Here is a 23,368-nt window from a genome sequence, read left to right on the forward strand (position 1 = left end):
AAAAGATATGGTTTTTTTAGCTTAAATGATATCTGGGATTGACATAACCTTTTATTTTGATCTCTAAGATTTAAAATTAATAGAACTGATGCTTGAGTTTGTCAACTATCAATCTTTTGGTTATTTCATGAAAAATCTTTATCAAACAAAATAAAATGATAAAAATACCTTCAATTTTGTCAAATCATTTTGATCAATTGTTTATTAAATTAAAGGTATTTTTCTGATTTAGTTTTTATTTAACTAAAATGTTTCACGATGGTAGACAATGCCAAAAGATAATTAAGCCACTGTTTTGTCCTAACTGTTATTAAGCCCGACTCTTCTTGGACTATCGGATTTTTTTCCATCATTTGAATCTTTTAAGATTTGCTCTTTTTAACTATATCAATTGAAGTGTTTTTCACTAACATTAACAGTTATACAAAAAATTCAGTTAAACAAGTACAGTTTTTGATAGATTTAACTATAAGAACTATAACTTTGAACTTGATTACAGTCAATCCATACATATTGATTACTACCAAGCAAAGGGAATAATGTAGCAGTAGTATTGTGCTTTGGACTTTATGGTCGAATTTTACATGGAAGATAGCATGATTGGGCGTGGCTTGCAAATAGCCTCCAAGGGCTTGACCCTTGGCATGGTAAGCCCCAAACCCTCACTCATGTCCACCTCCTCTTCACCAATCCTCTCCCACTCAAACGACTGAACCAAGCTTCCCAGCGCCAACCCAACCAACTTGTTCGCGAGGCTGGCCCCAGGACACCGTCGCCTTCCAGCCCCAAATGGGATCAGCTTATACCCTTCGGACCCCTCACCACTCCACCCTTCAAACCTCTCCGGCTTAAACTTTTCGGGGTCCTCCCATATCTCAGGGTTCCTGTGGATAGCCCATGCATTGATCACGAGCATTGTGTGATGCGGCACGTCGAACCCCCCTACCACACAGTCCTCTGAGTTTTCATGAGGCACTAGAATTGGAAATGAAGGGTACAAACGATACGTTTCGTTGATCACATTTTGCAAGTAGTTCAGGTTTGGCAAGTCTTGCTCTTCCAACAGACGATGATCAGATCCAGTCTTGGTATCTATCTCGGCTCTTAATTTCGCCATTGCACCCGGATGGTTTAGCAATAGTGCCATTGCCCATTCTAGGGTTGTTGATGTTGTGTCTGTCCCAGCTACCAGCAACACCTACAATTAGTATTGATTAGTCGAAATTATAATGCTGTTATTGTGTCTACTGTGCACACCTGTGATGTGACTTGGTCATATGTAACGTGATCATGTTTACTCGAAGTACAAACATGTGCTTATGTGACCATTAGATGAAAGATACATACAAGCAGATGTGCACCTGGTAACACATAATCACTCAACTCTTTGATCAATACATCAAGTACATGTGGAACGCATGACAGAAATTTTGTTTTAACCATATGAAATTGGACGCGACTAATGGTAAGGCCTATAGGGATGCAACTCAGGCTTGAACAATCAATCGAACCCTAACTTACTTTTACAATTCGAGTTCATCAAGTTGGAAAACTATAAACTCAATAGTAGAAGATACGCTCAGTGGCTGATTCAGAATTCGAACCTTGGGAAGTTTTGATGTTAAAATACAAATATTTTAGGTAGAAACAGAGTGCAAAGCGTTTCAGTATATTCATTGAGCATTTCGTCGGTGAGTTTGTTGTTGTCAACCAAATCAGGTTGCGCACATGTCAAAACAATCCGATGAGTGATATCAAGAGGATTTGTCGACTGCTATTGATGTAACCTGTCGAGATATGTCTAACAGACATTTCATCAAACACTTGATAGACACAAAAGAGACTCGTGCCCAAACATTCCAAGGGTCCTAAAAAAATTTTTAGATATATATTTTCCAGAAACCGAATAATTGTAGGACCACCTTGGTCCCAATGTACATGCGTGCCTGGGTACATTACAATAAACTTGAATTCAAATTGACACGACCTAAGTTGCAGCTTACCTAAATACTAGTGAACTATATTTTTGTAGTATTTTCTACTTTTAAAATGAAAAAATTCATTTTTAATTTCGATTGGTTAGATAGTGACGGAGCCACATAAAGACTAGGGTAGTCCGGACGCATTCTAAAATTTAAACTTAGATTTTGTCTACCGATTTTTGCCCAATCTGGAATCTGTACCTTGGAGGTATCTTCAGGTCCTATGGTCGACACCTGATAGAAAACTACCTTTTGGTTTTTTAAACCCCCACCTAAAATAAAGTTTATCATATATAAACCATTCTGATTTCTTTTAAACCAATTTTTTTTTTTTTGTTAGTTCATATAAAACAAGGTATAGACACTCAGGAGGAAGATTCAATAATATGAAAAGAAAAATCTCATAATAATAGTTTGAACTAGTTATAACACTATTGTTAATGCTGTGTAAGATGTCAACGCAGGTTCTATTTATTATGACTTCTCTCAATACTAATTTTTCCATACAAATTTTAAAGCTCCATCACTCTTATTTGATTAAAAATTTTCAAGATATTAAATTTTTTTTTCTAATTTCTTTTATTTGATTAAAAATTTTCATGATATTAAATTTTTTTTTCTAATTTCTTTTATTAGCTCCGCCACTATAGTTTGATACCAAATTATTAATGAATCATGTCTTTAGCCTAAATTCTCTTTGTGTAACAAAAAAGTTGCAGGATTAAGAAATTTACCAAAATGATTCCCTTGACGATTTCATCGGTATATAATTGGGGATCTGTTTGTTGCAACGCCAAAAAGTTGTCGATCATCAACTTCTTCAATTCTGCGCCGTTCGTTTCAAAACCCGCCGCCAAAATCCCACGGCGCTCCTCAATCAAACTCTGCAAGAAGCCGTCCATCTTTTTCATCAGCCTCACCATCTTCTTCTCCAAACCCGTCGCATCCATCCACTGCAAAACCGGCAAAAAATCTCCCAAATTCGTCGCCGCCGATAGGTGCACGGCCTCCCTCATAACCTCCCGGAAATTCTTCGCCTCCTCATCGTCTGCCACGTCTTCGCCGAAGTACCGCTTCCCCACCACCGTCATCGTCATCACGTTGAACGCAAGCTCCGTAAATTTGGACTTGAGTTCGACCTTTGACTTCTTCATGATCTGGTTCAGTAAGAGACGGACTTCTCCTCGCCGGACGGCTGCAAACGCCGCAAGGCGGGAGGAGGAGAAGAACTCCAGAGTCATGACGCGGCGGAGGTTACGCCAATGGTCGCCGTAGGATGCCGCCGCGACGGTTGTGAAGTTGTAGTGGAAGTGTTTGCCGGCGAGCAGGCTTGGACGGTTGGCGAAGGCAACGTCGTGCTTGGTGTAGCATTCTTCAGCGGCGGAAGGGGAGGAGACTAGGAGGACTGCGCGCGAACCCCATTTGAGGAGGAGGATTTTACCCAACTTTGAAGAAAGGGAGTGGAGGGTTCGGTGGACTGGATGTTTTAGAAGGTGAAGGTGGCCGATGATTGGAAGAGACGGCGGGGATGGGGGCAGACTCGTAAATTTGTGTTTTGGTTTAAATTTGGTGAGGAAGGTGAGGAAGATGATGATGATACCTGTAGTAGTGTACCAGAAGAAGGGTGATTGTTCTTCCATTTTTTTCATTGTTTGATTTTTTTTTTTTTTATGTAAATGTGGAGTTTTATAAATTTCAAGTGTTCTTGGTGGATTTGTTTTTATAATTTTAATTTAACTTTTACTGCATAATTTTTATAAATATTTTGGCAATTGGTAAGCAAGAATCGATAAAACAGAGAGTAAAATTTGGAGTGTAAGATCCGAGAAGGAAAATTTGGAGTGTAAGATACGAGAAGGAATGTGGTTGTCGGAGAAATTTTTAGTTGTGACGAGAATATAAGTGGTATATCACGTGTTTTAATAGGAATGGTGAGAAATTTTATTTATTAAGTTATTAACTTTTTAGCACACATATCCTACAATTTGTTTAGTAACACGTAGTCTACTACCCCGTGTACCAGTCACACTGAAAAATATCTCGCTGACTAGTTTGTCTTCTTCAATTCTAATTTGGCATGATTCTTCTCCATAGGCGGTGTGTGTTTTTTAACATTTGGATTTTTTTGGTTTGTCCGATTTTCGATTTTCAAATGACTAGGTATAACTTTATTTTTGTATGAAATCGACGTATGTATGCAGTGGAATATAAAGTAAATAAGACACAATATTTACGAGGTTCGACAAATGTGTTTAAGTCATCGGGGGCAACAGTAGTACATTTTTTCTTTATCTGAAATAATATGCGTACATAATAACTCTCATTATTTTCTCTCTTCCTCTCTAGCTTGGCTCATTGATATTTTTTCATGCATACATCTTCTTTCTTTCTCTTTTTCTTTCATTTCTTCCGTATGTTTCTTCTCTCTTTGTTCTTCAATATTTTATAGACAAAATGTCTAACAAACACTATCAAACTTTTCAAACCTACCAAAGATTTTGTTTTTGACAATAAAGTAGTCATATTTAATTGCTTAATTATTACAACGGCCATTCACACCTTCATTTAGAATAATTTTTTGATTGAAAAAATAAAAATTTCTCTTACCTTATTTAAAAACCAAAAATCATGGTGGAGACAAATTAGACGGAGAGCCATTGTGGAACATTAAGGCCATCTCCAACCGAAGAGTCCAGAGGGTCAGAGGGCCGAAAATAGCCCGAAAACCATCTTCAACCGAGGGCTAAATCAAAGGGCTCGTGGGCCCCACTAGACAAAAAAGGGCCAACCGGCCGGTCCATAATTTGAATGCAATGGTAACTAGCTGACGTCAGCTAGCCGTTATTTTTTAATATTTTTTGGGTAAATGACAAAAAACTACCTCAATTATTGGTCTCACGACACTATCATACCTCATATTTTTAAATTGACAATGTTATATATCATCTTACGAATTTGGTCCAATGTTAAACCTCCGTCAGTTTTTCTGTTAATTTCTCTGTTAGAGACGGGGCCCACTCACTAATCCAATTGGATTAAAAATTAATTAAATATATTTTTAATAATTAAATATTAAAAAAAATTAAAAAAATTATTTTTATATAAAATTGTGGGATTCGCCCTCTCTCTCATCTCTCTCGCCTCTCTCTATAGGCACCTACATCCCCAAAATCCCAGAGTTTAATTATCTCTTCCTCTCTCTTGACACAAAGTCTGCACCTGAGGGAGATTCCCCCACACCTTTGCTTTGGAGGACGATCTTGTATTTTCACCATCATTTGCTCCATCTCCAAAAACTCGACTGAAACCTTTTCCCTCTCACAGTGAATCTAATACGACGGTCGTATTTACTAACCTGTGCCGAGGTCATTCTACGAGCACCACGCACCGCCGCCTCGCCAATGAGGCTCCGATCTCTTACAGTCCTCGCACTACCTGTTCTTTTTCTCTGCTTTTTCGCTACTGTCCCCACTAAGTCTCCTCCTGAGCCAGAAACTTCACCACCGGGCTCTCCCGAAACTTCTTCAAAACCTCTGGTTCTCCTAAAGCTCCTCCTCAGTTGGGTTCTCATTCTTTTCTAAAATCGGGTCTTTGTTCAGAATCTTCTCCACTTCCGGGGCATGCTTGTAATCCGGGTCGTTCTCGCATTACCAGAAAAACCGCTTTAGCATCTGGGTGTAGTGTTCGGGCTTTTCTGGCTCGGGTTCGAATGGGTTTTTCGTGTGGGGGCCATTGAAAAGATTAGAGAGGCTAAGGCAGGAGAAATTGGGAGGGGATTGGGAGTCGGTGAAGGAGAAGAGGTTGATGGGTGGGAAGAGGTTTATGGAACAGTTTTTGAAGGGGTTGAAGAAAATGAAGGACTTGGGAAAGACAAAGTATGAGAGTGGGGGTTTCTGTTTGAAATTGGGGAATTAGGGTTAGGGTTAAGGTTAGGGTTAGGGTTGAAGATCTTCGAAAGGGAGAGGGTTCTGGAAAAGAAAGAGGGACAAAGGTAGGGGACGAGAAAATGTGGGGGTTGGGGGTGAATGTTGTTAGGGGCTGCGGGGGAGAATTGCAAAGGCAAAAAAGGGAGGGGTTTTGGGATTTTAGGGATGCAGGTGCTCCAAAGATAGAGAAGAGAGAAGGTGAGAGAGGGCCCCGTCTTTAGCCACGTCAGCACTTAACAGAGAAATTAACAGAAAAACCGACGGAGGTATGACATTGGACCAAATTCGTAAGATGAGATATGACATTGTCAATTTTAAAAGATAAGGTATGATAGTGTCGAGAGACAATAGTTGAGGTAGTTTTTTTTAATTTACCCTTTTTTTTTACAGTTTATTTTATTTTATTTTTTTTACAAATTTTTTTAAAAAAATAAAAATTCTATATTTTTTTCTATAACTTACTAAGCCATTAAACAACATTAACATTAAGTAACATGAAACAACATTAAACAATATTAAACAACATCAAATAATATTAAACAACATAAAAATTATACAACATAAAAGAAAAACATTTAACAACATGAAACTTAAACAATATTTTTAAAAACATTTAACAATATAAAATTTAAATGCCTACTTCATGCTTCTTTGGGCCCAAAGTTGTTGTAGTTTTTAAAATTTAAATAATAAATTGTGTTTGACCCTATAACCCTTTGACTCTCGGTTGGAGATGATTTTTTGTGACAGAGCTATGTTTGGCCCTATGTCCCTTTGGCCCTTGGTTAGAGATGGTAAGAAATATGGTCATGAATTGTTCATTAAAATATTAATTTCTTGGAGGGCCAGAGGGCTACAATGAACCCCCTAGCCCTCCTTCGGTTGGAGATGGCCTAAGGTTCATGGCAACGAAATCAAGCCCAAGTAATTCATCACAACTAATTGAGCCCATTAAGTATTTACGTGAATAATGACTAAAAGCGTTGTTTGATTACCAAAAATGTTTTTAAGTGCATCTTCAAATAAAATTTAGAAGAGAAATGCTAAGATGACTCTCAAAAGTGAGACTCTATGAACTCTTTGACACCTCATATTTGACAGAACGTTTTATAATGTTGGCACATAATTTGAGTTAACTGTGAGGTGACAAAAAGTTCATAGAGAGTCCCATTTTGAGAGAGTCCTGTTAGGATTTCTCATTTTAGAACTGCTTGCACATGAGTGTTCCAAATTAAAAATTCAACGTATTTATACTAAAATCACCCTCTCATAATGACGTATTCGTGTAAGCGTATTTTAGCGAAGCAATCTCAAAAGGGCTCTAAACTTTGTATGAAGTCAAGCCCTTGGAGGCAATTTGCAAACCACGCCAAAATCATGCCATCTTCGTTGTAAAAATCAAAAGTAAATTCCAAACTTTGGTTTCAAGTTTGAATCATTTTGTCCTAAGAAAAATATATTTGCCGATCTTTTAGAATGAAAAAAGGACCGATCAAATTTCATTCCTAGATTTTTAAGGTACCCTTCTATTTTCTAAAGTTTTAATTTGTTATAAACCTTTTTATTATGTTAAAATGTGATTATTTCGGCATATGACAAATTGAGGGTTACTACTGTTACGTCTAATCTTCCATTACCTGTGGGATCTACTTTTAGGTTGACATCTAAGCTGCACTTGCACTCATTAAATCAAACTATTCAATTGGTTGTTGTTTTGGGACATAATGCACCGATTTAGGATAGTCAAAAAATAATGATAAGTTTTTTTTGTCCACATGGTGCAAATGTGGTTACGTGTTAGCTCATAAACATGTCATAGAATTGCAACGTCGTCATTTTAATAAAGAATCAGACGATTAAACAATTGAAGGTACGAATTGGTACGATATAAAAAATATGAAAATTTGAGATTATGTGATCTCATTTTGAAAATAATTGCAAAGCCAAAAATTGTAAAACGTAATTAGCCCAAACTATTTAGTAAATGTGAAAACATAAACGCCACTTCATTCGAAGGGCCTAATTCAAACCAAAGACCCTAACCTTAACCAACCAAACCCAGCAACCAATAAAATTGATTCCCATTCTGCCATGCCCAAACCCACCTCCCCTGAGGAATTGAATTCCTCCAAAAGTAGGAAACCGATTCCTCATTTTACCTGGGGCCCGCATCACTATTCATTCCTGTTGGGATGATAAACGAAGGGTTGATCCGGAATTGGAATCATTCCCACTCAACTCATTTTGATTCCGTGTACGTAAACACGCGCCTAAGGTAATCCATCCTTCTAAGCTTTCAATCTTCGCCTATAACTCTAAAGGGTTTTTATCACAAATGGTCTTTGAGATTGACCAAACTCATCATTTTGGTCCATCACTTTCAAAATCAATCAATGTAGTCCCTGACATTCACTACTGCACATCAATTTGGTCATTCCGTTAAGATTCCGTCAACTATTCTATTAGTTTGTATGTGGGACCCACAAATCCAATGAAATGGTGACACGTGGATTTACACAAAATAAGAATCTTTATCGCAAATGGTCCTTGAAATTGATCAAACTCCTCATTTTGGTCCCTGAGTTTCAAAAATCGATAAATTTGGTCCACGACTTTCAATACCGCAATTCAATTTAATCCTTCTGTTATAGTTTCGTTAGTATTTTTGTCCCACTAATCCAAGCATATGGTGCCACGTGGATTAGCTACAAGAAACTTTTTTTTTTTAAGATTTAAAACTAAATGACACGCCCCAACCCCGATATCCCCAACTATCAGGGTAAGCACGTGCTGGTCGACACCCTAGGGTGACGAAACCATTTTAAACATGCATGCAAATTAAAATATGTGATTGGGAAGAAATCTACTAATGTATGAATGTGTTCAGAGCATACGACTATAAAAAATAATGTGAAAGAATAACCCAAGGAATGGGTCCTACCCTGAAAAGACTTGAAGATCCCTACGCGGACATGCCCTGGTGCCAGGATTGTGTGCCTCGATCCTAACTCCTGAGGGGGAGCAAACCAGAAAATGTGAGTGGACCAAAGTTTATAATACTACTAATAATAGGAAAACAATTTTATTTCTAAACTTACTAACCCCCTGTTTTGAAAACCAGTATAATACTACATATAGGTTTTCTCGAAAACTCTACATGCTATGCAAACGTTCATAAAATCAATACATATAAAACGTGCTCAGAAATGAATATCATCACCTGAAGGTAAATCTGTAAAATACATCATATTGTACTGTCTAAGGGTATCATAGTCGCCCAAAGGAATTACATGTTCATCACTCGAAGGTGAAGCTATACGACTCCGGGTTATGCCAGAGAAGATGATATATAACATCACACACCGACACTAGCCCCGGGCTAGTGAAGCTAATGGGTATATCATCAATATCATCAACTCCTTATTCCCCCAAAAGCAATACATGTTCATCACCCGAAGGTGAAGAGGTGAAATTGTACGACACTAGGTTATGTCGGTGAAGAAACCATGGTCCATCACCCGAAGTTGAAATTGTACGACTTCGAGTTACGTCGGAGCAGAGGTATATACATGAATCTCCTCAACGATGTCCTATGCCCATAGACATCTACATACATGTGTTGTGTGGATGTGCTATATGATAACCCACTAGATACATACCGAAAACATACCTCAAAATCTCATCTCGTAAATCCATATTCATAAATCCGTAATATAAATCATATTCGAAAGCCATAGAATCTCATATACGAAAATCCAAAAATTCATAACTTATATTAAGAAATCCGCAATATAAATCATATTCATAAATTCATAATATTTCAATTCCGTAAATCCATATAATGCATATATGAAAAAACCAATAATTCATAAAGGTTTCGTAAAAGCAATATAAATAAATAAATCTAATTCAAATAAATCGTAATATAGAAATGCGTAAAAACATAATAGAAACCATGCTCGATTCATGAAATATGAAAGGCATGCAAGCCTAGGAATTTATAAAAATATGCAATTTAAGAAGGGCTCCACTCACAAGTTTTCCCATTGCCCAGAAGCCTCTCAAACTAGTGAGGATGGTGTTGCTTCCCATTAATGCACCTGGGCCGAAGTCCAATTCGGCCGGGAAACACCTCACATCACCCTCGATCCGCTGGAAACCCAAAAATGGGCAAACCACCATTCGTCCACTCCAGTGTTCCACCGCCCCCAAACTTGTTTGGGGTTTGCTCTTGGGCTCAAGAGGTGCCTAATGGTGGTGATAATTGGAGGAGAACGTTTCAGAATTGGTGGATCACCGGCTAAGGTTTCACAACACTGACATGGGTGTTCTTTGTGGAACCATGATGAAATCTCGTCGATTTTGGCTATAATTGGATGCTAGGATGTCATGGTGAAGTTTGCTAGTGATGGGAAGGTGAAGAAAGCTGAAAAATCCATCGGAATAGTCGTAGAAAACAGGTTTGGCGATCGGGTCGATGGGTCTGAAACGGGTCAGAGTTTAGGGGTTTGGTTGGCTGTTTCCTCACTTTTTTCCTTTCTCTCATTTCTCTGCTTTTTGATTGGTCGTCCCCCATCCTTTATCTTCTTTCTCTCATTTCTGATTGGTCGTCCCCTTTCTTTCTTTCCTTTTCTTTCCATCTCAACCATCCATGTGGCACCCAGATTGCCGATCCATCAAATCTGGAGCCTTATAGATTTATGGTCAAATGACAATTTTGCCCTCAACTTCGATCGCCTATAACTTCTTCGTTATAATTCCAAATTACATTCCATTTGCGCCCATGCATTCGTAGCTATGAGTACTCTAAGGATACACCAAGAAAATGAATCTTACGTGACACGACAATGTGGTCAACAAAATTCAACGTTTTTGCCTCGAAGGACATTTTTGTAATTTCACGTCATAAAATTCGTAACATTCGGGGATGATTCGTTACACTAAAAGTAAAATAAGAAACTAACAATCAAAACTAAAAGAAAAAATAGTCATCGTCATTTTCATCAGGGTATGCTAAAAAAGAAAAGGAAGACACTATGACACCACTAAAGTACTTGGCCTCATGAACTCACTCCTCATTCTCTCTAGTTGGTTATAATCCTATCAAATTTAAATTGAATTTGGATTCAATTGTATCGAATTTAGATTGATTTTTTTTTTCAATTTAGGGTTGTGAGATGTGAGAAAAATGCCAGCGCGGAATACTCATTCGTTGGTTCACTCTTAAAAAAATAGTTTCTTGTACTTAATCCACATGGAGCCATATGACTGGATTAATGGAACCACATCAGCACACAAACGAAAAATATGGATGAAATTCTAACGGAATAACTACATTGATGTGCGTAGTGAAAGTCATGAACCATATTTATTGATTTTTGAAACATATGGAATAAAATGAGGAGTTGGATCAAATCAGGGATCATTTGCGATAAAAACCCTTATTTTGTGTAAATGCATGTGTCATCATTTTCTTGGATTTGTGGGTTCCACATACAAACTAATTGAATAATTGATGAAATTTTAATGGAAGGATCAAATTGATGTACCGTAGTGAATGTCAAAGACGACATTGATTTATTTTAAAAGTGAGGGACCAAAATGATGACTTTAATTAATATCAAGGACCATTTGTGATAAAAATCAACTCTAAATTCTCTCCCACATTTGAATTCAATTCACCAACAATTTATTTACTCTCTCATTTTCTCTTTATATTTATTTTTGAAATTTAGAGTTAGTATTTGCCTCCACAAATCCTCATCGAAATGTCGGACTCCGAGAGCACCGCCGCAGCAGCGCCTCAAGACCAAATCTCTCAACAGCATCGCCACCACGATGCACCAGCTCACAAAGGGAAGCCCAGCCTCCTCACCTCCTTCAGCATATGGCCGCCGACCCAGCGTACCCGCGACGCCGTCGTCAACCGCCTCATCGAGACCCTCAGTACGCCCTCCCCTCTCTCCAAGCGCTACGGCACCATGGCCGCCGACGAGGCCTCCACCACCGCCCGCCTCATAGAGGCCGACGCCTTCGCTGCCGCCGGCGGCTCCGCGGCGACCGAGGAAGACGGGATTCAGATCCTGCAGGTTTACTCCAAGGAGATCAGCAAGCGCATGCTCGACACCGTCAAGTCCAGGATCGCCGCTGCTGAAAACGGTGCGGCGGAGTCCGAGACTGCAAGCTCTGTGGTGGACTCCACTGCTGCCGCCGCCGGTGAGGATGTTAAGGCGGAAGAGTACTGATCTCTCCATGTGTGTTAGGTCACTTTTAGCTTCGTATTAGGGCTTTCATATCGAGATCTATTTCGTATTAATCATGGATTTCTTGTGATGCCTATATACTTAATGACCTCTTCCAAATTTAAATTATTAGGTAATTTCGCAATCTTCAATTTTCTGGGTTTCCGTTGAGGGTATTGATCTACTGATTCTTGATCTGCTTTATTCGGAGATGTTTGTGCTGAAGGTTTTGTACTCAAGTGGGTGCGGGTGCATTTGGAAAAGCACGGGGAATCAGCGTCCTTCTGCAGTGGCTGCCTTGATGTGTGGACTGTTACTCTCAACCCGGAGACATTCGTCAAACCAGTCAAACCAGTTGTAGATAATATTGCATATTTTTATTGTTCTCCGGATTGTGCTGTGTAGGTTGTGGATTTGATGTCTCTGTTGAAAATTCGCATCCTGAGTTGAGATGGTTTAAGGTGTGCAACCCAAGAGAAAATATGTTACAAGAATTATCAAAGACGAACAATGCTGTGCAGATCCAACTACTTTCATCCATTCATGATGCTTTTCAATATATCTATGATGATAATATGGTGGAGGCTTATTAATAATGACTTTTGAATTGGCATAGGTTACTTTTCCTGTGTGGTCTACATTGTTGGTTGTTTGGTTATTCTGTTGTCTCTCCACAAGGAGGCCGTACCCGCGAGAGCAGAGTTTATGCATGTGGCTACAATGTGCTCCTCCTCTTGTTGTTCGTCCTCCTAAGATTGGTCATGATTGAAAAATAGAAAAGTTGCACACGTCATGGCAAATAAAGATTTGAGGTTAAGTAAATATCTTTCAAGAATTAGCTGAATACAAAATGTAGAGACACATAAGTTATTGAACCGATGATTTGATTAGACTAAAGCCATCATTGGTTCGACAACTTCTGTGTCTTGTGTCTCCACATTTTGTATTCAGCCAATTTTAGCCTTAAATCTTTGTTTGCCATTTCCATTTCAGTCAGGACCAACTTTAAAAGGACGAACAACGAGAGAAGCACACCATAGCTAAGTTGAAGTCACATCCATAAACTCCACTCTCAGGTGTACAGCCTCCTCCTAAAGAGACAATAGGCTAACCAAACAACAAATAATGTAGACCACACAGAGAAGGTAACCTGTGGTAATTCAAAATTCATTATTAATAGCCACATCATATTATTGTCATAGACACATTGCAGAGCACTATGAATGGATGAAAGTAGTTGGATCTGCACTCGCATTGGTCGTCTTTGATAATTTTTGTACTCCATTTTTTCCTGGGGTTCTTGCCCGACGTATACACCTTGAATGAGGAGTAGAATTTTCCAAGGATGGGTATTGTACAAACGAAGACACCAAATCCACAACGCAATCCGGAGAACAATAATATATGTACCACATCTCAAACCACTTTGACGAATGTCTCCGGGTTGAGAGTAATACTCAAGGACGCTGAATGTTGGTCTGTTTTTATTTTTGGGTGAACTTTTGTTGCATTGTACTGTTTTGAGAGTTTAGATTGTCCATATGATGTGATTGCAATGGTATGAGAGTTCATTAGAACCATTCTTCATTGCTTTAAACCTTATTTTAGAAGTAGTCATTACTATTTTCTATGTTTCGTTTATGGAAACAAAGTTCACAATTGTGGAACCAATGTGAGCAAATGTACAGGATATCATTTTTGGAAAGGTTCGATTTTCTTGTCAAATTAAGCTTTGGGTGAAAGTGAGATTGTCTAATGTTGCTCTTGCTCAGAGCTTTCTTGTCCAGTTCTTTTGTTGTTCAAGCATGTTAAACTCAAAAGTAATCTGCATTATCTGTGATAAGCAAATCTAATTTATTTCATTTCATTTTTTTCTCTTTTTGTTGCACCCGTAGTAGATAATCTGGAAGGCAAAGGCGAGTAATGTTTTTGGGTAAATGTTATTTGCTTGATATTTTATAGTTCATAGAAGTTCGAACTTAACTCCGCCTATGTATCTTACATTGCCGGTCCCAAGCCCGGATAAAGGAGGAGGGGGAGGGCGTCAGGTAGTCGACAGCCGGCACTCCATGATCACGTCGAATCCTTATGAAAATGAATCCAGAACAAAATCGCGCTAAAGCTAGGGCGTCACCCGTAAGTGGCGCGCTGTGTGGCCCGAACACAGTGATAAATGAGCAAGGGTCGCTGTATCTCCATCGGCACCCGGATGCAGTGTTAAATGAGCAAGGGGGCCATAGAAACTTCTTTTCGAACGACTCCACCCAAAGTTGTTTGGGAGCATATGCTCCTATCAACTTTACACGGGACACACAAAAGAAGTACTTTGATCTTATTAGACGGGGGAGGGTGAAGAAGCTAGGACAGAAGGGTAGAGTTCAAGAGAGTAAAATGCGTTTAGGAACGTGGAATATAGGAACCTTAACGGGAAAATCTATGGAAGTAGTGGAAGTTATGGTGAGGAGAAGGATAAATATTATGTGCCTACAAGAAACTAAGTGGGTTGGTAGTAAGGCAAAGGATCTAGAAAACTCAGGGTTTAAACTTTGGTATTCGGGCACAAATAGAACGAGAAACGGTGTTGGCATCATCGTGGACAAGACCTTGACACAAGATGTTGTAGATGTCAAGAGGGTAGGAGATAGAATCATGGCAATCAAGATTGTAATAGGACAAAAACTTATCAATGTGATTAGTGCGTACGCACCTCAAGTAGGGTTGGATACGAGTTCGAAGGAGAAATTTTGGGAAGACCTTGGAGACTTGGTGCAAGGAATTGCTCAGACGGAGAAGTTATTTATAGGAGGAGATTTAAATGGACACGTGGGCAGAGAGACAGGCAACTATGGAGGTTTCCATGGTGGCCATGGTTTTGGGGAGAGAAACGAGAATGGGGAAGCTATCTTGGATTTTGCAATGGCATATGATCTCTTCTTAGCCAACACCTTCTTTAAGAAGAGAGAAGAACATGTGATCACCTACAAGAGTGGGTCGTCAAAAACACAAATAGATTTTCTCCTAATGAGGAAAGGGGATCGTATAACTTGTAAGGATTGCAAAGTTATACCAGGAGAGAGCGTGGCTAATCAACATCGCTTGTTGGTGATGGATGTACATATCAAAAGAGTGAGACAAAAGAACAAGACTTGGAAGTGCCCAAGGACTAGATGGTGGAATCTAAAAGAAGAAAAACAAGCCATTTTCAAAGAGAAAGTAATCACCCAGTGTGTGTGGGATAGAGAGAGGGAAGCTAGCCAAATGTGGGATTCCATGGCTAGTTGTATTCGAAAAGTAGCAAAAGAGGTATTAGGAGAGTCCAAAGGTTTTGCCCCATACCAAAAGGAATCTTGGTGGTGGAATGAGGAGGTACAAACAAAGGTGAAGGCTAAGAAGGAATGTTGTAAAGCCTTATACAAGGATAGGACCGATGAAAATAGTGAAAGGTATAGAAAAGCGAAGCAAGAAGCGAAGAAAGCTGTGAGAGAAGCTAAGTTAGCGGCTTATGACGATATGTATAAGCGACTAGATACCAAGGAAGGAGAGTTGGATATCTATAAATTAGCTAGAGCAAGGGAAAAGAAGACAAAGGACCTAAACCAAGTGAGGTGCATCAAGGATGAGGATGGAAAGGTTCTTGCTACAGAGAACGCAGTTAAAGACAGATGGAAAGGTTATTTTCATAATCTTTTCAATGAAGGACATGAAAGGAGTGCTTCTTTAGGGGAGTTGAGTAACTCAGAAGAGTGTAGAAAGTACTCTTTTTATCGTAGAATCCGGAAGGAAGAAGTGGTTGTAGCTTTGAAGAAGATGAAGTATAGAAAAGCAGTAGGCCCAGACGATATACCAATCGAAGTGTGGAAAGTTTTGGGAGAGACAGGTATAACATGGCTCACTGACCTTTTCAATAGGATTTTGAAAACGAAGAAGATGCCAAATGAGTGGCGAACGAGCACTTTGGTGCCTATCTACAAGAATAAGGGCGACGTACAAAATTGCATGAACTATAGGGGTATTAAGCTAATGAGTCATACAATGAAGCTCTGGGAGAGAGTCATTGAGCATAGATTGAGGCAAGAGACACGGGTTTCGGACAACCAATTCGGGTTCATGCCAGGGCGCTCAACCATGGAGGCAATCTATCTCTTACGAAGATTGATGGAAAGATATAGAGATGGGAAAAAGGATTTACACATGGTCTTTATAGATTTGGAAAAAGCGTATGATAGGGTCCCAAGAGACATTCTTTGGAGGATATTAGAGAAGAAAGGAGTACGAGTAGCATATATCCAAGCTATAAAGGATATGTATGAAGGAGCAAAAACTGCCGTAAGAACTCATGAAGGACAAACCGAAAGCTTTCCCATAACTGTAGGATTACATCAAGGCTCATCCTTAAGTCCTTACCTTTTTGCGTTGGTAATGGATGAGTTAACAGGACATATTCAAGATGATATTCCTTGGTGTATGCTTTTCGCAGACGATATAGTGTTGATAGATGAAACTCAGGAAGGGGTAAATGCAAAGCTTAACCTTTGGAGAGAAGTGTTGGAATCTCAAGGTCTTCGCCTAAGCCGATCAAAGACAGAATATATGGAGTGCAAGTTCAGTGCAAATGGAGGCCAAAACGAGTTAGGGGTGAGGATCGGAGATCAAGAAATACCAAAGAGTGACCGTTTTCGTTACCTAGGATCTATCTTGCAAAAGAACGGAGAATTAGATGGAGATCTCAACCATAGAATACAAGCTGGATGGATGAAGTGGAAGAGTGCATCCGGCGTGTTGTGTGACCGCCGTATGCCACTGAAGCTCAAGGGAAAATTTTATAGGACGGCAATAAGGCCAGCGATGATGTATGGCACAGAATGTTGGGCGGTGAAGCATCAACACATACACAAAATGGGTGTAGCGGAGATGAGGATGCTTCGTTGGATGTGTGGGCACACGAGAAAGGATAAGATTAAGAATGAGGATATCCGGGGTAAAGTAGGAGTAGCCGAAATTGAAGGCAAGATGAGAGAAAATCGGTTACGATGGTTTGGACATGTGCAACGAAGGCCTACTGACGCTCCGATTAGAAGATGCGACTATGGGACAGAGGTTCAGGGCCGAAGGGGTAGAGGAAGACCTAGGAAAACTTTGGAAGAGACTCTAAGAAAAGACTTAGAGTACTTGGATCTAACGAAGGACATGACACAGGACCGAGCACAATGGCATTCTAAGATTCATATAGCCGATCCCACTCAGTGACTTGGATTTTCCAAGTCTCCAACCGAGAAGTTTTCCTCACTCGGGAAATTAAGGGGACACTACCCCAACCTAATGCTCCACTCAGAAAGCTTCAACATACAAGCTTCAACAAAAGAAAATTCAAAGAACTTAGCGAAGAAGGTTTTGGTGTATTTAACACAATACGTTGAAATGAAGGAAAACTTATTTATTGATATCCCCGATAAGCTACAAATATGTACATATACATGAGTCAAAATAAACAAACAAGAGGGAGCCTTCACAGGGGTTGCTTAGGAGAAGTCTCAGCAGTCGGTAGAGCCCCAGAAAGAGAAGGCACCGGAGGGGGATCATTCGGAGCCTCAGTACTGGACAGAACCCTAGAAGGAGGAGGCATCAGAGGTTGATCATTTGGAGCTTCATTACGCGGTACAGCCCCAGAAGACGAAGGCAATAAATGCCTTTGGAACAAACCCACAAATCTCTGATGATCAAGTAAAACCTGACCATCAGTTTCCTTCATCTGGTCAAGCTTCCTCTTCATGTTTGTAGCATAGTCATGTGCGAGCCGGTGCAACTGTTTATTCTCATGCTTGAGCCCTCTAATCTCCTGTTTGAGACTCATCACCTCAGCCGCCAATGATTCAACTTGGCGGGTTCGAGCAAATAGGCGTTGGGCCATATTAGACACAGAACCTGCACACTGAACACTGAGAGCCAGCGAATCCTTAACAGCTAACTCATCAGACCGTTTGGAAAGTAGTCTGTTATCTTTGGGAGTGAGAAGGTTCCTGGCCACCACCGCAGCAGTCATATCATTCTTCATCACGGAATCCCCAACGGTAAGAGGACCAGTAGGGGAGACGAAGGATGGGCGCCATATGTTGTCTGGAGAAGGCGGGGCTGCCTCTTCAACAAGGTTCAAGTCAAAACGACGGTCGGAGGGGCCAGACATTTTCAAAGGTGTTGAAGAGAGAAGAGGTTGGACAAATCAAGATCTTAGAAGTGCAAGAATGGAGCTTCTACTGGTGGAGATTCAAGTGTGCTTTGGAACTTAATGCCAGCCCCTATAAAAATCTGCACTCGACGGAGCTTCAGAAATCGAAGAGGCGTTTGCTTTCTCAAAAGCTGGGCTGCTTAGAGACCACGAGGGTTGATCTCAGAAATCGAAGAGGCGTTTGCTTTCTCAAAAGTTAGGCTGCTCAAAGACCACGAAGGCCGATCTCAGAAATCGAAGAGGCGCTCACTTTCTCAAAAGCTGGGCTCCTCAGAGACCACGAGGGCCGATCTCAGAAATCGAAGATGCACCTACTTTTCCAGCCTTGTCAGCACCTGTCACACGCACACTCAGCTTTGCGGAAATTATGGGCATTCTGTCGAAGACTTCTGAGGAAGTAGAAAACACATGAATCTTACTGTTCAATCACCCACTTCCCACACGCAACAATAGCTCATGGGTACCACAGATAACTTTGCCAAAGTTCTCTGCCAAAATTGAGCACGTAAAGCTTGCAGCTCCCACTACATCGCTCTGACCAAGAAAGGTAAAAGAATAGCAAAGAAACAGCACTAACAAAGTTTAGACCCATAAATTTTGAAGGTCTAGCTACCATATTATTATCCACAAGGGTAAAGGAACAATACCACTGCTGGATAATTGGAAAGTTCCTGTGTGTCAACCTCTGTGCTTCGTGGCAAGGTAGACTAGCAAACATGCCCAACCTTTACTCACACTCGAGAAAACACTACCAATAAGATTGCTTGCTCCAAAATCGAAGAGGCATCGTCCTCCGAATCTCGAGAGCCAGACTCCCAACATGACTACTTTCTCAAAAATCGAAGAGAGGGTAAAGGAACAATACCATTGCTGGATAATTGGAAAATCCCTGTGTGTCAACCTCTGTGCTTCGTGGCAAGGTAGACTAGCAAACATGCCCAACCTTTACTCACATTCGAGAAAACACTCCCAACAAGATTGCTTGCTCCAAAATCGAAGAGGCACCGCCCTCCGAATCTCGAAAGCCAGACTCCCAACATGATTACTTTCTCAAAAAGCGAAGTGACACTGCTCCCCGAATCTCGAGAGCCAGACCCCCAGCATGATTGCTTTCTTAAAACTCGAAGATGCATCGTTCTCCGAATCAATCGAAGAGACGCTCGCTTTCTCAAAAGCTGGGCTGCTCAGAGACCACGAGGGCCGATCTCAGAAATCGAAGAGACACCTACTTTTCTAGCCTTGTCAGCACCTGTCACACGCACACTCAGCTTTACGGAAATTATGGGCATTCTGTCGAAGACCTCTCGAGAGCCAGATACCACAGACCACTTTTTCAAAGTGCTCTGACAGAGTTAAAACATGTGAAGCTGGCAGCTCCCACTATCGTGCTATGACCAAGCAGGGTAAAGGAATAGCATTACTACTTGTTGTTAGGGAGACTCCTATATATGTCGACCTCCATCCCCAACGGACAGGCAGACCTGCAAAAATGCTCAACCCTTCCTCATATCTGAGAGGGCACTCCCAACGAAGCCTTTCGAAATATTCAGCTTTCTTTCCCCCCGATAATACCTCTGCAAACAAGCTTTACTAGAGCAAGAATATCTCATATCATCAGGGTTAAAAGCAAGAGTATCCCATATCATGCTTTTTCCCTGTCTTTTCCTTTGGCCTTGTTTTTACCTGCAAGACAAGGAGAAAGAGAGCAATCAGTCAGCACTTGGAATCAAGCTTCCAGCCAGGAACTGACTGCCTGGAACCCCTTACCTGATTACTTACCTGGCATTGCTCTCGAGTACTCATCTTCAACATCTTATGTTTCCAGGGAAGATACCGCATCTGCTTGAGGAACAGATAGGGCAAGTGCGAAGGATACAAGGAAGCATGTGGAGATAAGCGTAACAGCACACGTGCCGATACATCCATTACTCTGTCAAAAGCAAAAGTATCCCATATCAGCAGGGTCGAACGTACTCTAGATTTGATGGACTTGTTTTGACCCTCAAATTCTTCAGTCGGCTCTGGAGGAAACCAGAAAACCCTCCAGCTCAGTTCAAGAATAAGCCTGTGGAAAGTTACTTCTTCAAAAGCAAAAGTATCCTATATCATCTCTTCTCATTTTTCTTCTCTTTATCCTTCATGCTGCTGCAAGATGGGGAGAAGGTGAACAATCAGCCGGAGCTCTGATTGCTTACCTTGTCTGTCACCTCTTTCAGCAGATCCCCTAGCTCGGCGACTTGGGGGACTCCTACTACATGGTTTGTATCGCGCTTGACCAAGCCTGAAACTACAAGTAAGCTTCAAGTGAAATTGATACATTACCTTGTGCATCTCCACCAGTTAAAGATACCACCCCTGGATGGAGGAAGAATACTTCCAGAGAAGATGCCACATCTACCTATGAGACAGATAAGGCAAGTCAAGACGATACCACACTCCGATACTTAGAAGTTTCGTGATTACGAGATCATTCTCTCACAATATTTCCTAATGTCATTTGTACTAAATCATTCACTTGTACTCACTAAAGGAGAGCTTGAACCTATGTACTTGTGTAAACCCTTCACAATTAATGAGAACTCTTCTATTCCGTGGACGTAGCCAATCTGGGTGAACCACGTACATCTTGTGTTTGCTTTCCTATCTCTATTCATTTATATACTTATCCACACTAATGACCGGAGCAATCTAGCGAAGATCACAAAAAGTGACCGTTTTTGCTGCCTAGGATCTATCTTGCAAGAGAACGGAGAATTAGATGGAGATCTCAACCATAGAATACGAGCTGGATGGATGAAGTGTAAGAGTGCATCCGGCGTGTTATGTGACCGTCGTAGGCCACTGAAGCTCAAGGGAAATTTTTATAGGACGACAATAAGGCCAACGATGTTGTATGGCACCGAATGTTGGACGGTGAAGCATCAACACGTACACAAAATGGGTGTAGCGGAGATGAGGATGCTTCGTGGGAGGTGTGGGCACACGAGAAATGATAAGATTGGGCATGAGGATATCCGAGGTAAAGTAGGAGTAGCCGAAATTGAAGGAAAGATGAGCGAAAATCGGTTCCGGTGATTTGGACATGGGCAAAGAAGGCCGACTGACGCTCCGGTTCGAAGATGTGACTACGGGACAGAAGTTCAGGGCCAAAGGGGTAGAGGAAGACCTAGGAAAACTTTGGAAGAGACTCTAAGAAAAGACTTAGAGTACTTGGATCTAACGGAGGACATGACACAAAACCGAGCGCAATGGCGTTCTAGGATTCATATAGCCGACCCCACTTAGTGGGAAAAGGCTTTGTTGTTGTTGTTGTTGTTGTTGTAGAAGTTCAAACTTCCTTGAGGTCAACTACGATTTGATTAAGAGTATTATTGGTGTGAAATGGTTGAGTATATATTACACTAGTATCGTGAGTTCCGGGCTCACACCTTGGAAGATTTGTCGTTGTGTTAGGTTGATGTCATGTAACTCTAATTGTGTTGCTGCTACCGCTATGGATGTTTCTCTTGCAGATGCCTTGTTTTAGTGCATGTCTCGTTTGACAATAAGCGATTTTTGCTGCCCTGTCGCTCTCTAGCTTTCTGATGTCCTCACACTACAAGTTTCTCCATGGTTTTTTGGGGCCTATGTACATAATTTAATCTTTGGACTAGCTCCCAATTTGTCTAGAGAATTGATATTTGTTCTAGTCTTTCAGTTAGCTGAAACCTTGTTTGTCTTGATGACCGCACACCTTTACTTGTTTGTCTGCGTTTCTTTTCTGGGAGTGCAGCGGTTGGGCATGCTAGATGGTTTATGCGATGCCTCATCAAGCTTTGAAGATGTATGATGAAAATACCAAACAGATGTTCTGTATATTCTACCTCTTTATTCAGAATTCCGTAAAGCTTTGTATTTTCGTCATCCGTCCCCGGATAACGTGATCGACGACTACATCATCACTCCCCATGTTGTGTTTAGCAGTGGCCTTTCTTAATTCATCCTTCTCTGTTAGAATCTGATGCTTCAATTAGAAAACTAATGGCTCTTTTGAGGACTCATTTGATAGGGTGTTTATATTTGCTATGAAACTTGGGGTTATTTTTGTGATTCCCAGAGCGGGTTGGAAATTGGCATGCTCTGATCAGCAAAGAACATTTGCCTACATTATGTACTTTAGGGCTATAATTGTTGGTATATAATCATGCTTTGTAGCATCAATTTTAAAGAATTTCTTAAGAAATAGATATAAGTTAAGACTGTTAGTAATGTGTCTAATCAGATCGTCTACTTGCACCTAATTTTAAATCTCTCTATTGTGTGTATTAAAGTAGATTAGAATATTATTTTAGTAAAAGAATTTCTAAAAAATTATTCACATGACATGGCTATAAACTTTTCAAGTAAAAATTTAAAGGATAATGTTGGGGAGACTAAAGTTGAAGATAAAAATTTCAAATTAAATGATGTGTCACGAATAAGAGTAACCACGTTTATCAACGCTTAAGTAATAAACCAACTATCAACTTCCAAGTCCTTTAGTTTCTAAAATTTAATTTTCCTAACATTACCCAAATTTAAAATATAGGGCCTCACCGATTGCTCCAATTATGTCATGGAGCTCGGTTATGCACATAAATAGGACAATACTTATTGATTACGAAGCTTTCGGCTCCAATATGTGAATAACAAAACTCTTATACTACAAAAGAATATACACTCGACAACGTAACAAAATTCTTGAAGTTAAAAAAGTAAAGAATATAGGTAAACTCTACAACTTGTAAAGTTTGGCTCCAATATGTGAATAACGAAACCTTGATACTACAAAAAAAAAAAAAGGAATTGGTTTGTAATCGTTGGATCAAAATTCAACGGCCCATGTTGTCTTGTCAAGAGGATTCCGAGGCATCCAATTCCCAAAAAAACATATGTGAACTAATTTTTGCCACAAAAAATTGGTGGGCCTTAATCTAAATTTGTTTATGGTATAAAAGCTAGGTTATATATACGAGT

General features: G+C 40.2%; 2 protein-coding genes and 1 long non-coding RNA gene across 3 annotated transcripts in view; 1 reads left to right on the top strand and 2 right to left on the bottom strand.

Moving 5' to 3' along the window:
• Positions 1 to 21,691, bottom strand: part of LOC139198241 (uncharacterized) — a 77,135-nt gene extending 55,444 nt beyond the window's left edge. Inside the window, exon 1 of the long non-coding RNA XR_011583593.1 lies at positions 20,696 to 21,691. This is a non-coding gene — a long non-coding RNA (uncharacterized lncRNA). The remainder of the gene's footprint in view (positions 1 to 20,695) is intronic.
• LOC103428793 (cytochrome P450 81Q32-like) lies at positions 437 to 3,750 on the bottom strand. The gene is made up of 2 exons (XM_008366910.4): positions 2,717 to 3,750; positions 437 to 1,198 (listed from the first exon to the last, which is right to left on the bottom strand). Exons 1-2 carry the CDS (start codon positions 3,629 to 3,631, stop codon positions 581 to 583), a joined length of 1,533 nt encoding a protein of 510 aa, XP_008365132.4. The 5' UTR covers positions 3,632 to 3,750; the 3' UTR covers positions 437 to 580.
• LOC103441077 (MFP1 attachment factor 1-like) lies at positions 11,578 to 12,302 on the top strand. Its single transcript, XM_008379771.4, has one exon. The coding sequence runs from the start codon at positions 11,677 to 11,679 to the stop codon at positions 12,151 to 12,153; it is 477 nt and encodes a 158-aa protein (XP_008377993.3). The 5' UTR covers positions 11,578 to 11,676; the 3' UTR covers positions 12,154 to 12,302.
• Positions 21,692 to 23,368: the final 1,677 nt, after the last annotated feature.

The sequence above is a fragment of the Malus domestica genome, chromosome 08 (assembly GCF_042453785.1).
Source record: "Malus domestica chromosome 08, GDT2T_hap1".
Classification (NCBI taxonomy): domain Eukaryota; kingdom Viridiplantae; phylum Streptophyta; class Magnoliopsida; order Rosales; family Rosaceae; genus Malus; species Malus domestica.

What these genes read in the sequence shown, in the direction of transcription:
- LOC103428793 (XM_008366910.4), bottom strand. Translation starts at nt 3,631, where the DNA reads ATGAAAAAAATGGAAGAACAATCACCCTTCTTCTGGTACACTACTACA. An exon ending in TCGTCAAGGGAATCATTTTG is followed by an intron (nt 1,199 to 2,716) that starts GTAAATTTCTTA and finishes TACTAATTGTAG; the next exon opens with GTGTTGCTGGTAGCTGGGAC.
- LOC103441077 (XM_008379771.4), top strand. Translation starts at nt 11,677, where the DNA reads ATGTCGGACTCCGAGAGCACCGCCGCAGCAGCGCCTCAAGACCAAATC.